Below are 18177 nucleotides of genomic sequence, written 5' to 3' on the forward strand. Positions count from 1 at the left end.
TTTGCAATATGGTAGCTAGCGTGAGAGGTTTTTCTGAATGATGACAAACATCCCCCTTTTATTCTCAGTCGAATGGCCTCTTCATTCGAGAACGTGTGAAACTCACAATGTGCTACCGGCTTGCGGAGACGAGTTGCGAAGGCGTCCATCAATTTACCCACCAGCTGGCAGGCCATGTTGAATAGGTATCTCTCATGGTCAGTGTTACATAGAGGGTCAAAGTACGCACTCAGTGCTTTCTTGAGGCCTGGATATGTCTTAACTTCCTCTAGCGGGAACGTGGGTATGAGGTCTTCTACCTCATCTCCGATTAGATATACTAGCAACCTTCTAGCGAACTTGTCGGGTGCATTTTTGTAATGGGGCGTGCAAGTAATTTTTAAATCTCCTATCTATTTCTCCCAGTGGGGTCCTAGGGCTTGCTGATCATTCATATCAAAGGGCCAAGGTCGCTGAAAAGCTGCTGCACTGTGTGCAACTTGACATCGTGGAAAGTAGTTGTCCCTGTGAAGGCCTCAAGGATTCAGGTGAGAATAAACACACAGAGCCGCAGAAGGTTTCAACCTTTCCTTATCGCGCATGCGCAAATCCCTGCATTCCCATTGGCGGGCGCCTCTTATGACGGAGCTTACGACGCTCCATTAACTGTGTCCTCTCCAGGACACAACACCACTGACTGCAACAACTGAGCCTAATGCAGGGGAAAGCCTAAGCCACCGTCTCCCTCACCGAGAAAGAAGTAATGGTGTAACAGACCACCAACCTGATTCAGAAACACTAGCCAGCACTGAAAAACAAGACCGGACCCCCTCCAACACATGGGGACTGAAATACAGGAGCATCGGAGCATGCCAACAGCCCGAATGCTGTCCGAACCGAAGTGAGGGAAGCACCCGTGGAAATGACATGGCGTGCGCAGCAAAGACCTTCCCCCTGCACAATCCCCCAGCCTGACAATAAGCGGGGGGGGGGGGGATAAAAGCCAAGCTGCCACCCAGGGAAACAAATACAAAGCCTGCAAAACCGTGGCTCACAGGTAACGAGCCATGGCCTAACTAGCACACAGCAGTGCCCGCACTCACATGCACCAGTAACATAGAGCCAGCCCCACGCCCTGAGCCCCAACAAACAGCAAAGCAATAAAAGAACCTCTGCAGCACGCAAGAACGAGGCTACCGTGAGGGCTGAACGCCACTCCCAAGCGCAAAAAGGACTAAACAAAAGCGGCGATTCCACACAGCAACCTGTGACCGCCTCTCATACCATGTGAAGTGGAGCACACAACAAACTTTGTCAGCGCAATCAGAAACGCTGCCCCAACGCACAAACGCACGGCAAACACCCTGCACACCCTGGATCAGAGCACCAGGATCAGGCTGCACAGTTTCTGTTAGATGCCAGCGGACATGGAAACAAACAAGGCGGAAGACCAGCCAGACATACCCAGGGCAGACCAAGATAGTTCCACCAAAGTGGTCATATGACTCCTATTAGGGGAAATCAGGTCCATCAAGTCCATCCAACCACAAAAGTCACAGACCTGCAGTCCGCGATGGTTAAAGTAGAGGATTGCGTAGAAGCACTCGAAAAAAAACAACTATCAAGCGATCTCAGAGTCATGAGCAGCTAAGCCCGGTTCCAGGATCTGGCACTGAAGCTGGACGACATGGAAAACAGAAAACGCGGACAAACGTTTAAATCATGGGCCTCAGCGAGAAACCGGGCGAGTCGCCATCTTCCCTAGAGAATCAAGTAAAAGCCCTGATAGCCTCACTCTTTGATCCCCCAGCAGCCACGGAATTCGTGTTTGATAGAATGCACAGAGCCGGGGGTCCAGCAAATGGCCCGAGGTCAATCCTAGCCAAGTGTCACTACTACCAGCAAAAAACAGACATCTTGCAAAAGGTGAGGGAGAAAGAACCCATCCTATTTGAAGGATCTACTATCAGAATTTTCCAGGACCTTTCAGCACTAACACTCCTTAAAAGAAAGGGCTGCCGCCCGCTTACAAACTGGTTACAGAACAAGACTGCGCTACGGGTGGGGGTTCCCCTATTCATTGAACTTTGAGTACGTCGGAGAAGACTACTGCTTTATATCCAAAGAAGAAGTGAGAGGAGTCCAGGAAGGGCTGCGGACGAGCACACAGGAAACGCGACGGAAAGGCGCGTGAAAGATAAGGGGCCCCATGGACAAATTAATAGCCTCCTCCCAATCCAGGGGCCGTTCGCAGGTCTCAAGGATATCTAAATGCTGTAACACTCTGTGAAAGCAGTGGCAACGCTGGCCCCACAGAGAACTAAAAAGCTTGCTAACTCTTTATCGTTGGCTAGCCTGGCCTGAAAGGCAAGCTTTACACCCATGAGTAGGGATCACATTGGAAAGGAGACAGGGACGGAGTTTGAGTGAAGCAAGGGAAACTCAAGATATCATCCCCTCATGTTAAGGTCTACGTGATGTACTTAGAAGAATGGTTGGTTGGTTCATTGTTTTTGCATGTTTTCTACAGTGGTTTATTAAATAGCTCTGTGAGGGGCCTCTGTATTGTGGCCCTTACTACTTAAGGATGTCTCAATTAGTGGAGAAGTGCCAATGGAGGCACCTTTCAGAGGGAGGGAAGAGGGCTGGGGAACTCACATCAGAGACGGGAAAAACGTCCAACCCAAAGCAAAAAAACGAGGACAGTATAGGCAAAACAAGCGTTCTCAACACAGGAACTGTTCATTACCTTGGGTAAACACTGAGCGAACAGATCCACAGACAAAGGCAAAGGGGGAACATCTGAATTCCCCCCAAAAGCATTCCATGCTGGCTAGAGAATTTAGACTCTCCACGCTAGATGTGCTGTTTGTCCAGGAAAGAGAATTCAGGGTGGGGGGGCGGAGACCTAGGAGGAGTGCTATGGGCGTTAGGAGAGCACAAGAAAGGAGGGGTAGGAATTGTTTACAGGAAATCCTTAGATCTCCAAATCACACAGGTTCACAGAGAGAAGGAGGGGAGATACATAGTGGCTAATGGGAAGGTAAGAACATGCAAAGTAACTCTTTGCTCAGCCTATATGCCGAATCAAAAACAGCTGGCCTTCAGCAGAGACCTCTTTGCCTTTATATACAGCTGAAAAACGGGTTTGTTGATAGGCAGGGGGTGCGGGGGGGAGCTTCAATGTAATATCAGACCCTGCCATTGACTGGGATTCCATGAGACAGGGGGTGGCTCCCCGCCCTGTCCAGCCGGCGAACGATTTCCCGATCTCCTGCAAGCCAACTACCTGATTGACACATGGAGGGAGGCGCACCTGCAGAAAAAAAGCATTCACCTTCTACTCCCCTCACATCTCACATACACATGTATAGATAATATACTCCTAGAAGCAGCCAATGCATACACCATACAAGCAGCGGCCATTGAGATAACAGGATGGTCAGACCACGAAATCTGCTTATTAGAACTTGATGTACACCTCCTCTCCGCAAACTGATCATCTGTAATGACATGCTTTATAAAGACCCAGTCTTTAGGGACACCCCGGTCAAGGAAATAAAAGGCTACTCCACCAGCAATGATACAGGGGATCTTGCACTGAACACAATATGGGAAGCAGCCATAGCTACATTACAGGGCGTCCTAATGTCAGAGACAGCATTCAAAAACAAAAACAGGCTTCTAAGACAGAATGCAATAAAAAGGAAATTAGAGAAAAGGAAAGGCTCCTCCAAACCCAAATACTGCTCAAGGAGGAAACCCTGGCAAAAATTGGAGCACTCTGAAAGGAGCTGGGCGAAATATGGCATAATAAAGCGCTGACTCAACTCAGGTACCTAAAGCAAAGATTCTACAAGAAGGGTGACAAGGCTCACACCAGAGGCGTTGCTAGGGGGGGCTAAGGGGGCTATAGCCCCTGGTCTTTTGGTTGTAGCCCCGGGTAGAATCTCAGGAGCTACAGCCAAAAGACTAGCTAGCCCCCAGTCCCAACAGTTCCGACATCAGCATAGCACCGGGTCTTTTCCAGACCTAGCAACACCCCTGGCTCACACTATGCTAGCCACGCGCCTCCAAGATCAGAGAGCGGACAGAGCAGTCCTCAAACTAAAAGACAAATAGGGACAAGAGGTAACTCACCCAGGGGAGATAACAAAATGCTCAAGGAGGAAACCCTGGCAAAAATTGGAGCACTCTAGAAGGAGCTGGGCGAAATATGGCATAATAAAGTGCTGACTCAACTCAGGTACCTAAAACAAAGATTCTACAAAAAGAGTGACAAGGCTCACACTATGTTAGCCATGCGCCTTCAAGCTCAGAGAGGGGACAGAGCAGTCCGCAAACTAAAAGACAAATAGGGAAAAGAGATAACTGACCAGGGGAGATAATAAAATGCTTCTCCCAATTCTATAACACCCTATACAGCACGAAAGGTAGCAGCACCAAAGAGGGAACAGCCCAACACCTGAAGACTTCCTAACAAACCCAAATGCCAAATGAGACCCTACTATCATTAAATACCCCCATAATGATTGAGGAAGTCCCGGGCACCATATCCAAACTTAAGGCAGGCTCAGCACCAGGGCAGGACGGGTTTACCACAGCTTTTTACAAACCTTATAGCAATTCTCTAGCCCCATTCTTAATGAGATACTGGAGTCTGGCCAGGCCCCAGCCTCGTCACGGAATCCAGAATCATAGTTATTCCAAAAGAAGGCAGAAACAGCAGGGACTGTGCATCATATCACCCAATATCACTAATAAATGTGGACGCCAAAATATACGCTAGCATCTTAGCAGGTCGTCTTGCCCAAGTTCTCCCCCAACTAGAACACACAGACCAGGTGAGCTACGTGAGAGGCAGACAGGGTGCAGCCAATGTGTGTAAGACCCTAGACCTGATCACCTCAATCAACGACCGAAATGAGTTCTCTACCCTGCTGTTGATTGATGCGGAAAAGACATTCGATAGGGTGGAGTGGCCCTTCTTGCAAGCATTGATGGTCTGGGCTGGATTAGGGAGACAATGGATAGAGGGCGCACAGGCACTATATCGAGAAGCAACAGCTAGAGTAATAGTAAATGGCATTGCCTCAAAAGCCTTCCTCCTTACACAAGGCACAGGTCAAGGCTTCCCCCTGTCATCCCTTTTATTTGCTCTGGTCTTAGAACCACTCGCGCAAACCATCCGAGCAAACACCCACATACACGGAATGATCAGATCAGGGCTCGATTACGAGCTAGCATTATTTGCCAATGATATTTTAGCATACCTGACCCATGTGACAGAGTCTGCCCCAGCCCTCTTAACATCCCTAGCAGAATATGGAACGCTATCCGGATTTCGTATCAACCTAAACAAGACTGTAGCCCTCCCCTTAAAATAGCCTTTCGCTCTCCCAAATCACTCAATTACAGAAGGGGGATTTCAGCTGTGAATATAACATACATAATACTTAGGGATAGTGATCACTAAAGACCTTCCAAAGCTGTTCAGTGCAAGTTTCACACCCCTATGGAACATAATCAACGCAAACATGCAGAATTAGTCCTAAATAATGCTGCCCTGGACAGCGCGCTTCACATCCATAAAAATGAACATACTCCCAAGACTACTGTTCTTCTACCAATCGCTCCCAGTGGTAATCCAAGAATTGTTCCATACAGAGGTCAAACGTTCACTACTCAAGTTCCTGTGGGTGGTCCAGATGCCCAGGGTTTTCGTACAAGACCTTGGTGATACCCAAAGTGAAGGGAGGCATGGGATTCCGAGATCTCTCCGAATACTATAGAGCATCCCAACTACGAGTGCTGGTAGACCACTTGAGGGTTAATGTAGAAAATCAGTGGGTTGGCCTCGAAAATGAAATATTTACCCCAGTGACCCTGAGCGAATGGCTTTGGGTCCCCATCAGTTCTGTGCCACGTACGATCCGTGAACACCCTGTGCTCGAGGTGCTGTGGTACCTCTGGCATGCTTCACAAAAGAGGTGGGGGTGACAACCTGGCCATCACTACTCAGTTGTATATGGGCACACACTATAAGAGACTTTCTATTAGACCCGAATAGCTTTCAGCCCCAGTACGAGGGAGGTCCGGTAAGGGCAGGACAGATGTGGAAGAAGGGCACCTTCATAACAAAGCAGGAACTAGAAACTGCCCTACAGGGCGTCGCTATCTCACCACTGTGCTATCTGAAGCTTAGAAGCTTGCTGCTAGACTCACGCTGGGCCGACACCCTTAGCAGGCTACTCATCCCTTTAGAAAGTATCTTGAAAGAGAGTCAAACCTCCAGAGGGCTGATTGTGTGCTTATATTCCTCTCTAATCAACAGAGGTCATCTACCAAAGCCAAACACACAATGCAAATGGAAGAGCCGGGTCTGCAAGATAGCGAGGAAGCCTGGGCAACCATATACAGAGCAGTCTGGTCAACCTCAATCTCAATGCAGTACAAGATGCATAATGAGAGGCTACTATTGCGAAGGCACCTAACCGCACAAAGACTAGCAAAAATGTATCAAGGGGCTATGCCACATTGTTGGAGAGGGTGCTCTGAGGTTTGCAATTACTGGCACCAGTGGTGGAGCTGCCAGAAAGTCCAGACATATTGGAAGGACGCCCTAGGATGGATACAGGCCGTTGATGGAATACACAGAAACCTATCTGCACTGCTCCTATTGTTCGGGGTGGAAACAGAGGTGGAAGAGGTATACACAGTGCTGTCACACATGCCCAGAAACCTGTTGCTAGCAGCAAGAGTATGCCTGACAAGCCGATGGAAATGCAACATGCCCCACAAAAAAAGAATGTTTAGCCAAAGCACGCGACATTTACGAGATGGAAAGCATTACAGCCGCATTGCTAGAATCATACTCCCATATTGACATGACGGCTCCCCTTTCTTGAATACTATGCAGCACACAACAACACATAGGCACACAAAGCACCGTAGTAAAGATAAGGCGACACCTATCAGAAGATTATTTAGCTTAATAAGCATTGAAACCATGACAGGACGAGAAAATCTGATGGCAAGGTGTGTCCCCCGGAACTGTGCAGCTAGGCCTGCAGAGGAGTAAAGCAGACCTGGGAAAGAAACAGCGCCTGAACGAGAGCTCATACTTATTGGGCCCTGATGTGAGGAGCAGGTGGTGGGGTGGGGGAAGGGCAAAGAGAAGGGCATTTTGCAATTTCAGCCTTGGCAGCAATGAGCAGTACAGCCACTCAGAGTAGGCCGTGCATAGGATGCTTCTTTTGTACCGTTGCATTTATGGATATTTCATTTTGCCTCGCTATGCACTGTAACATTAAGTGATATCTGTCATGACTGTTCTGGAACGTGTTGTTCCAGTTTTCGCTGTTCTTGCTGTTATACCAGTGTTTGGTGCAAACATACAATAAAATCTAATGTAAAAGAACAACCTATAGACGGCTCTAAACCATATTATCCGAGGGACTAGAGGAGCTACCATGAGGCTGGAAGGCATTGCAGAATAAAAGACTGGAGACCAGAGAACAAGAGCTTGGACATAAGGCAGCTCATCAGGGAGTAGGAGACACGTGGGCAGGCGATACCAAAGAGTGCCGCATCTCACAACATTCAAGAGAAGCAGGAGACCTTTGACTGGAGGTGTGAGTGGGTAGTAGAGACTGCCCCGACCCAAAGCATCACAATGAATGTGAGCTACTCCAGCCTGAAACAACCTCAACTGGGACCCGGTGATAGGAGAGAACAGGATTGAACGCAACAGACACTGCAACAACTTACACTAGAGAACGAGAGAGTAGAACATGGAGACTGTCACTTGAAGGGGGTGCCTGAGCAAGAATCAGAGAGAAGACACACGCATTGGACAATCTCATCCTACGGGAATAGGCCCCAGCAGAAGAAAGCGGGCAACAGACGCTGCAGACCAGCGCGTTATGAGAGGATATCAGAGGAGACACTCTAGACTTGCATGAACCGGAGCATTTGAAGGGACACAAGAGAAAGTGAACACGAGTGCAGTGATACGGCTGACTCCACGCAGACTATCCAAGGGGAGCTGTAACAGGCCAAGCCTTGAAAGAGGGATAGTAAAAGGTGGTCAAGGGGGTGGACGCTCAAGGTCTGCAGCCGTGCTAGACTCTTGCTAACTTGCTCTTGCATCCTGAAGTGGATGGTTCCACGCAAGCTCAAACAACTGTGATCAAACATAAATCCCAACCCATACATATCCATGGATCCTGTGACCCCACACAAGTCATCTCCTCTAACAGCCTCCTGGCTGCCAGTCGCAGCTGCGATACTGCAAAAGAGCACTGATAAAATGTAGGATCTTCTACCTGCAGCCCACTCTTTTTCTCTGGAACCCACTCTCACATGGTCTAGCTGCCTGCACTGACTGTAGTCACACAAGGCTGGTGTATAAACGAATGTTCTCAATGTTAGTCTTCCAGATGAAGCATATGCAAATAATTATTTTTTATTTTTCTGCTTGAGGCTATGCTGCTTTAGCCCAGTCTCGATTGGCCTATTGCAATTTGGCATTCTTTGGCCTTACCAGAGGCGTTGCTAGGGGGGCTAAGGAGGCTATAGCCCCAGGTCTTTTGGTTGTAGCCCCGGATAGAATCTCAGGAGCTACAACCAAAAGGCTAGCTAGCCCCGAGTCCCGACAGCTCCGACATTAGTGTAGCCCTGGGTCTTTTCCAGAACTAGCAACACCCCTGGGCCTTACTTACCCAAGTGCATTGGCTCAGCACTCACACCATGATTATCTTCAGACTTTGAGTGCAGTATCCAAGACCATCACCCAACAGAGGGACATCCTCTTAGCTAGAAGGTTTACGCTGTGGGATCTCTGCTTTACTTTCTAAGGCCTCACATTGGGGCTTCGTGTTATAGTCCCTGGCTGAATGCTGTTCAGTCCTACTTCCCAACTATGGATTCATATAGAATGTGTATACATGTGTGTGAGTAACAGCTCAGGAGCATGTTGACGAGCGCTTGGCCTGTGAGTGTTCCGAATGTGTCACTTGGGGGCCTTTGCTTGAGTGCATTTGGGTGGCCTCTCCTGTTAAGTAACAGTAGATATGTATAACAAAGAGGCGTATAGCTGGGTGTGCCTGGGCTACCATCAGTCCTCTTTCGATTATTACACGCTGCTTTAAAGAGACGAGGCGTGGTGGCAAATGACAATGCATTACTTACCGTAAAAGAATTTCTGATGGATGTATCTGCTTAGATTCACATGCTGTGCATAGTTCGACATCCAGTGGTCACTGCAGAGTATTGCATTTTGTTTTTCGTAGTTGAAAAGTGGACGTCGACAAGGCGTGTCTGTAATACTATCCCTATAGTGACGTGCAGTGTACCCACAATCCCTCACGCGTCGAGGTCCCTCTGTTTGTATTTTTTCTGCCCTGAGGGAGCCTATTAGACGTGAGTGAGTACAGAAAAGAGAGAGAGATATAGGATGTCTATGTTCCTTCCATTCGAGCGGGGAGGAAGCGTGGGCGCATGTGAATCTAAGCAGATACAACCATCAGAAATGCTTTTACGGTAAGTAATGCATTGTCTTCTGATGTTTGTTAATCTGCTTAGAATCACATGCTCTGCATAGACTAGCAAGCAGTACCCGGAGTTGGTTTGTGAGAAGGAACAGTAGAAAAAAGATGTCTTAATACTGCTTGTCCCACCTGGGAATCAGATCTAGAGTGGGCATCTAGACCGTAGTGTTTTGTAAAGGTGTGTACAGAACTCTGGGTTGCCGCTTTGCAAATAGACTCGAGAGGGACATTTGCAATGAATGCTATGGAAGCCCCAGTGCCTCAAGTAGAATGCGCTCTTGGCTTGAAGGATAGTTCTCTCTTAGCAAGAGTGTAACAGAGAGTGAGGCATTGGACAATCCATCTAGATATAGTGGATTTTGAAACGGCATCTCCTTCTCTTCCTGCTGCCACCGAGACAAAGAACTGATTAGTCTTTCTCAGAGGTCTAGTTCTTTCCACATAAAACATGACAGCTCTGCGCACATCCAGTGTATGCAGGCTCTTTTCTCCCAAATTTGAAGGGTTTTGAAAGAACGTTAGTAGTTCTATTGACTGGTTGACATGGAATTTAGAAATGAATTTTGGTGCAAACCTAGGGTGTGTGCGTAGAACCACCTCCTCCTTGTGAACTGTTACGAAGTGGTCTAGTATAGAGAGCGCTTGTAGTTCACTCACTCTCCTAATGGAGGTGATAGCTATTAAGAAAGCAGTTTTAAGAGTGAGGTTCTTAAGGGATGCTTTGTGCATGGGTTCAAAGGGTGACCCCATAAGCCTGGTAAGTACCACATTTAGATCCCATCCGGGAGCTGGGTTAGCTATGGGGGGGGTTATCCTCTTTACTCCCTCCATTAAGGCTTTAATAACTGGGACTTTCCACCATGGCACTTTGTGTTGAGAAGTGGTGTATGCGGAAAGTGCAGCTAGAGGAACTTTAATAGAATTAAAGACCAATCCTGAGTCTTATAAGTAAGTCAGGTAAAGAACAATCTGTGTGGGAGAGCAGTCAACGGGGTTAATGCTCTTACCTCTACACCAGATGACACATCTCTTCCACTTGCTAGAATAGCAGTAACGAGTGTTAGGTTTTCTAGCCTCCCTTAGAATGTCCATGCATCTTTGGGGGAGCTGTAAATGTACAAATTCTATGACCTCAAGAGCCAGGTTGCTAAATTCATTGTCTGTGGGCATGGGCGTAGCGTCCCGCCCCTGTCCTGTGACAGCATGTTGTACGGGCAGGGTAGTTTCACCGGTGGAGATAGAGACATCTCCATCAGGTGAGAGAACCATGGCTGCCGGGCCCACATCGGGGCCACTAGTATCATGCTGACTGGTTCCTGGTGCATCTTGTGCACTATTTTGTTGAGAAGGGGAGTCAGGGGAAAAGCGTAAACAAATTTCCCTGACCATGTTATCCAGAGACCGTTCCCCTTGGATCGGTTCTGGGGGTACCTGGAGGCGTAATCTTGGCATTGGGAGTTCTCCAGAGTTGCGAATTTCTGGGAATCCCCATTGTGTGAAAACGTTGAAGACAATGTCTTCTAGTAACCGCCATTCGTACACTGCGGGCAGGGGGAAGTCTCTGCTGAGTTTGTCTGCTAGCAGATTGAGTTCCCCTGGTGCAAGTTGTGACAACAGGAACATGTTGTGTTTGAGAGCCCACTTCCAGATGTTCTGGGACAGCTTGGACAGTCCTGGAGAGTGAGTGCCCCCTTGCTTGTTCATGTAGTACATGGCTGTGGTGCTGTCTGCGGACCATCACTGTCTTCCCTTGCAGGTGCGCCTGGAAAGCCTTCAGTGCTTTGAAGACCGCTAGCAGTTACAGCAAGTTTATGTGTTTGGACGCTACACTCGGAGTCCAAACTCCATGTGCAGTCTGATGAGATAGGTGAGCCCCCCAGACTCTGAGGGATGCGTCTGTGGTTAGAGTGGCTTCCACTGCGGGGGTGGTGAATGGTTTCCCTATTACAAGGTTTTCCTTCGACCACCACCATAGCGGGAGAACCAAGGCCTGCAAGACCACCACTAGATCGTCCCATTGTCCGCTAGCCTGATACCACTGGCTGTTGAGCCACTCTTGCATTGGGCACATGCGCAGGCGCACGTGAGGTACCAAATATATACATGACGCCATCATTCCTAGCAAACGCATTGCTTTGCGTACCGTCACCTCTCGACCGGCCACATATTGAGGGATCTGAAACAGCATATTTTGGACCCTCTCGTTGGAGGGGAAGATGAGGCCGTCCTTTGTTCGAATTAGAGCCCCTAAGAATTGTTTGATCTGGCTGGGGTCTAGGCTGGATTTCTCGTTGATGGAGAAGCCCAGTTGGAAGAAAAGGACTACAGTCTTTTGGGTATTTGAGCAGCATGTCTCATAAGGATCCCCTGTTATGAGCCAATCGTCGAGGTAAGGGTATACTGGGATGGACAACCTGCGCAGGTGGGCCGCTGCCACTGCCAGTACTTTTGTGAATACCCTCGGTGCTGACGCTATGCCGAAGGGTAGCACTCTGAACTGGTAGTGTTTGCCTTCTATCATGAACCTGAGGTATTTTCTGTGCGCTGGCAACATTAAAATATGAAAGTATGCATCTTTCATGTCCAGTGTTGTCATGTATACTCCCTGTGAAAGCAGGTGGATTACTTCCTGTAAGGTCACCATAAAAAATTTTTGAGGTTTGACAAATTTGTTCGCTGGGCGCAGATCTAATACAGGGCGCATGGTTAAGTCCTTTTTGGGTACAAGGAAATACACTGAATAAATACCTTCCGTTACCTTTGATAGAGGCACGACCTCTATTGCTCCTTTTAGTAGCAGCAGTTCCACTTCTTGAAGAAGGATGGCGAGGTGCTCCGGTGATAGGCGTCGTTCCCTTAGGGGTCTATACGCGGGGGACCGACTGAATTCTATGCAGTAACCACGGGCTATAGTTGACAATACCCAGCGGCTTGATGTTATTCCCTCCCATGCTGGTAGGAAAATGTTAACCGGCCCCCGACCGGCGATGTATGGGAGGGGACCCGAACCTTCGGGTCATTTGGTGTTGGTAGCCGGGGAACCTCTGGGAGTGGGGCCCCAACCTCTACCCTTGCCACTGCGTTGTCCTCTTTGAGTGTATTGGCCACTGGTTCCCTGAGTCGAGGACCAGTTGCCTGCAGTGTACTACTGTTGTTGTTGTTGTTGACGATGGCCTAGAAAAAAGCTTTTGTTGCCGAATCCTCGCTTATTGGGAGGCCTTGAGATCTGGTCTAAAGTCTTTAGGGTGTCGAAATCCTTCTTAGCGGTCTCAAGTGCGTCGTCCACCTCTTTCCCAAAGAGGTTAGAATCCTCGATTGGTTTGCTTACGAGTGACACCTGGGTCTCTGGCTTTAAACCTGAGTTCCGGAGCCAGAGATGACGCTTCAGAAGTATCCCCTGGACTAAAGAACGGCCAGCCGTTTCTGCAGCATCAAGTGTGTTTTTAATGATGCTCTGGTTAACCAGAGTTCCTTCGGTTACAGTGGTTAACAAGCAAGTTCGTAAGGGCTCAGGGACTTCCTCAAGGTCTTGGCGTAACTTCCCCCATTGGGCATCAGCATAACTTGCCAGTAAGGTATTATTATTGGCAATTCTGATGGAAAAAGCTGCAGAGGCTGTAATTTTCTTACCCAGGGCGTAGAGTTTCTTTCCTTCCTTGTCCGGGGGTGCTTCGCTAGTTGAAAGCGGAACCCTTGCCCTTTTCCTTGTGGTAGTTACTACCAAGGAATCTGGTATTGAGTGACCCTTAATGTATAATGGGTCCGATGGAGAGGGAGCAAACAGTTTTTCAATTCTTGTGTTGACCCCTCTAACCAACGCAGGTGTAGACAGCGATGGGATGATTTGTCTCTTAACTGAGGCGAGGTGGGGAATGGTCTGGCTAGTGGGAGATTTTTCCTTAATGATTTTTTCTACAAAATCAATATCGGGAGTAATTTCCCCAGTCTCAATTTCAAAGTGTGCTGCTGCTTTCCGTAGTAGCGCTTTGAAAATGGGTTGGTCATCTATAGGTGATGGGTTAATGACCGGTGTGGTTTGAGGAGGGGAAAGGTTCAGGATCTCAGGGTCTGTAGACGCTGTTGGGGACTGCCAAGGCTGTGAGCCACCAACATCTGGGTCTTCTTCGAAGCCCCCCCCCCACCCATGTCAGGGTTTTCCTCAAAACCTTCTTCTTCAAGGTTCTGTTGGTCTTCAGAACCTTGAAGAAGAAGGATCTGTTGGTCACTATCTAAGAACTCCTCATCCTCTTGAAAGTGAGTCTTTTTCAGTGAGGTCACAAGTATTAGCCTCCTCTTGAAGGGGGTTAAATAGTCTAGGATATTTAGCACTGGGGTCCTCATGAAGTACCTCTCTTGGCCTCTTGGGTGTTTTATGTTCAGGAGTGAAACTGAGGTCGTGGTCGGAGACTTCTGAGACCCATCTCAACTGTTTGGCCACTGGCACTATCTATTGTGGCCCTACATTTTGATCGACCATTCTTTCTATAAACTTTTCTGATGAATCATATGTCATTAAATTCTTTTATAGATTTTATATTGTATACCCATTGGTGCTTGGTATGAGTGGATTGTTTGACGGATGCATGTGGATGAATGCTTGGACGTATGAATTTTACCATTTAGATGTGTTCTTACAAAGTTTTTCCTGCTATGTAAATTGCTGCTAGAAGTGTAGATTAAATCATGATTTGATTCATATATTTAAATTGTATCAGGTCTAATAAAAATCCTTGATACCAAATCATTGAATTGTATCCTCTGGATGTCTTTCTGTGATTAATTATGTTCAGGAGTGGACATAAATCTATCCAGCTTGTCCAAACATGATTGTAATCTCTCAAATGTCCAATGTGGTAACCCAGAACGGTCTGGTGGCATAAAGCGAAGCTCCTCCGCCTGTAACCTTCTAGATCTGTCCCATAACGTCGAGGATAAATTCCCTTCGCCTTCTGAGAAACCTTCTCGTAGGCTAGGGCCTTCCTTCGATGGCGGGAGCAGTCCCTGCCTCCCGTCCGGCATTCTCGGCGTCTCCCTGGCCTTGTGAGTGGGGTTCAGTGTATCACTCACCGCCCGTCTCTGGCCGTCAGTGGAAACTATACGAGCCAAGCTTTTGACGATGAATTTCTCTGTCGAGGGTTCGTCTGGCGTCGTGTTGGGCGGTGCCAGGTCTCTTTCGGCAACGGTCGCACTCTTACGAGGCACGTCGCCTGGCGTTTTGGTGGTAGCGCCCAGTCGCTAGTCGCGTCTGCGGTGGCTGGGAGGGGTTGCGACCCTTACGGTCAGTGGAGGACGCCGATAGGCCTGGCGTCTCCGTTGGCGCTAGGGCTTTCTTCGTCTTCGACGAAGAAGTGCCATGGGTTGTGTGCTTATGTTTATGTTTTCTGTGTTCGTCAGTGTCGCCGGGGTGTTCATCCCCATAAGTAGGGCGTGAGGCGAACTTGTCGGGGCCAGGGACAGATGCTGAGGAGCGGGTACGCTCTCTACAGAGGTCTACAACCTCTGAAACGGAGGTCGGGTTATCACTGTCCTCGTCACACTCGACGGCGGCTGCGGTGGTTGAGGAATCAGCTCTAGACATAGCGTAGGCTGCCCACCTCTTGACCCTGCGGTCCTTTAAAGTCTTTGGGCGAAGAAGCTTACAGGCCGCACAGCCATCCGCGTTGTGGTCGAGGGGTAAGCAACGGTTACACCGCTTGTGCTTATCCTTCCATGTGAATTTGCCCTTACAGCGTGGGCAAAATCTAAAAGGAGTCCTCTCCATAGCTGAGGATACAATTAAGAGTGATAACGACCCTGAAGGAAAGGGGGGTGAAAGAGAAAGGCATTGTTAGAAGAGACAGAAATGTCCCACGACCCCCACTCTCCCTACTGTTTTAGGCCGGCGAGGCCGGGCCACGTGTTCGGCAGCGCCGAAGGATCGCCTCCGTCTAAGTCACCGCCGTCGAAGTTCTTAATCGGCTGTGAAACAGCTTCGCCGTCGAAGGAGGGATCTGATGTAATATATAAGAAATATTTAATATTTAATTGTATTATAAGAAATAACGACCAAAGGGTCAAATAAATGTTTTGCAATTTCTCTCGAACGAGCTCCGCGTTGAGGCGACCAATATCTAGGCGGAAAAAAACAATCTGAGGGACCTCGACGCATGAGGGATTGTGGGTACACTGCACGTCACTATAGGGAAAGTGTTACAGACACGCCTTGTCGACGTCCCCTTTTCGACTACGAAAAACAAAATGCAATACTCCACAGTGACCACTGGATGTCGGACTATGCACAGCATGTGATTCTAAACAGATTAACAAACATCAGAAAACTAATTTACCAAACTTCTGTCTTGGATCACTATCTACTGTGAGCCTCCAGCTCAGGATTACACGGCTTTTCGTAGCAAGCATCCAAAAACCTGTCAATCTATGAGGTAATGGGTGCACTCCTCATAACCTTTGGTCTATCTTACTGCCAGGATACTCCGGATGATACAACAGTCTAACTTACACCGTGCATTCTTACATTCAAACATGCATACACGTGCAGTTTTCCTCATATTAACCTATGCAAATTGCGGTACCACAAACAAGTAGTCTTGCACACATTCAAACACAAATGCAGACGCTGGCATACTCACTCATGCAACCTGCAATCCCACACAACAGCAGTCCCTCACACATCCACTCGAGCAATCTGTGGTCCTGCCAACAAGCAGTCTCTCACACATTTAACCATGCAAACTGCAATCCACTCCCAATGCAGACTTTGGCATGCTCACTCATGCAACCTGAGGCCAGACCCAATAGCCCCCTCTCAAACGCTCACTTGATCCTGCATACATCATACATGCAGAGTGTGGCATGCTCATTAACGCAGCATGCGATCCAGACACTTGTTCTCTTGCTCAAAGAACCTGTCACGAGACACTTGTACACATTCCCATACACTCATTCTTGCAGTCTACTGTATTGCATTCAGGGAGGCAACCGCAGCAATGGATAGGAATGAACCCACTCTTTTACAGATGAATTAAGCATCTAGGCTATGATCCTATTGGCAGAGACTCCTGCACGTGCAATCATGCAGGTTACTGTGGCGAACTTATGCAGGCTTCAACCCACACACACATGCAATCTGTGATTCCACACCTGGGAAGACTGGTACACTCACATGCACAGCACAGGATCTTACAGGTGCACAGACTATTGTGCACTTACCTGGAGAGCCATACTCATGTCTTGGCAGGCGGCAGATTTTAGGCATAACCTCAATCAAGGTTTTCACGTATTGCAGAACTGTTCCCTGCAGCTGCAGAAGGGAAGAGTGAAGCCTGAATGTGATCACTGGCAAATATTACAGCAACACAAGAGCATGTAACCGACCATGACAGCAGCATTGTGGCATGCAACAGAACACAACTACAGCATAGAGGCATACAACGGCACACTACAGCACATGGGCATGCAGCAGAGCGCTACAGTAATACAAAGCCATGCAAGAGCTTAATATACCAGCACAAAAGCACACAACAGAGCACTACTACAGGACAAAGACACACAACAGAATACTACGAGAGCAAAATAGTGTATACACGGAACACTAGTGCAGAAGAAGGGGCGGCACAGAACATGCTACAGAAGCACAAGTGCATGCAACTGATCAACAAAGCACCACAACGCCATGTACCAGACCCCTGGAGAAATATCAGGGAACACAATAGAATACGTCAGCATCACAGGCTTAGTTTGTTCATCAACGCCACTCTTCTAGAGCACAAACTGTGACGGCTTCCCAAGCAATGGACATACTTGAAACCAACACCTGTCCTCCAATGCTGCCTGGAACAGTGCTACTCTGGGCAGACTTGGCAATGTGCCACCAAATACTGGGCGGGAGTCAATGAGGAGCGTGGCACAATGCTACTCTGGGCAGACTTGGCAATGTGCCACCAAATACTGGACGGGAGTCAATGAGGAGCGTGGCACAATGCTACGCTGGGCAGACTTGGCAATGTGCCTCCGAATACTGGCCGGTAGTCAATGTGGAGCGTGGCACAATGCTACGCTGGGCAGACTTGGCAATGTGCCACCAAATACTGTGCGGGAGTCAATGAGGAGTGTGGCACAATGCTACTCTGGGCAGACTTGGCAATGGGCCACCAAATACTGGGCGGGAGTCAATGAGGAGCGTGGCCCAATGCTACTCTGGGCAGACTTGGCAATGTGCCACCAAACACTGAGTCAATGAGGAGCATGGCACAATGCTACTCTGGGCAGACTTGGCAATGTGCCACTAAATACTGGGCGGGGAGTCAATGAGGAGCGTGGCACAATGCTACTCTGGGCAGGCTTGGCAATGTGCCACCAAATACTGTGCGGGAGTCAATGAGGAGCATGGCACAATGCTACTCTGGGCAGACTTGGCAATGTGCCACCAAATACTGGGCAGGAGTCAATGAGGAGCCTGGCACAATACTACTCTGGGCAGACTTGGCAATGTGCCACCAAATACTGGCCCTAAATCAATGAGGAGCTGTCTATTGGAGTGTTCATCTTAAAACTCATTGGAAGGTGGAAGCGGGTAGGAGTATGACCCCATTCTTGCTCAGGGGCTGCTGGGAATGGCTGGTAAGGATCAAGCGGCTCAGGCAACCTA

At 48.5% G+C, this 18177-nt stretch overlaps 1 protein-coding gene across 2 annotated transcripts in view; it reads right to left on the reverse strand.

Moving 5' to 3' along the window:
- Nucleotides 1-18177, reverse strand: part of CYFIP2 (cytoplasmic FMR1 interacting protein 2) — a 279833-nt gene that overhangs the window by 49944 nt on the left and 211712 nt on the right. For both annotated transcript variants that reach the window (XM_069653932.1, XM_069653931.1), the window contains exon 25: nucleotides 16740-16830. In XM_069653932.1, the coding sequence (XP_069510033.1) occupies nucleotides 16740-16830 (91 nt within the window). The remainder of the gene's footprint in view (nucleotides 1-16739; nucleotides 16831-18177) is intronic.

Source organism: Ambystoma mexicanum, chromosome 3q (genome assembly GCF_040938575.1).
Source record: "Ambystoma mexicanum isolate Mex_15411 chromosome 3q, UKY_AmexF1_1, whole genome shotgun sequence".
Taxonomy (NCBI): domain Eukaryota; kingdom Metazoa; phylum Chordata; class Amphibia; order Caudata; family Ambystomatidae; genus Ambystoma; species Ambystoma mexicanum.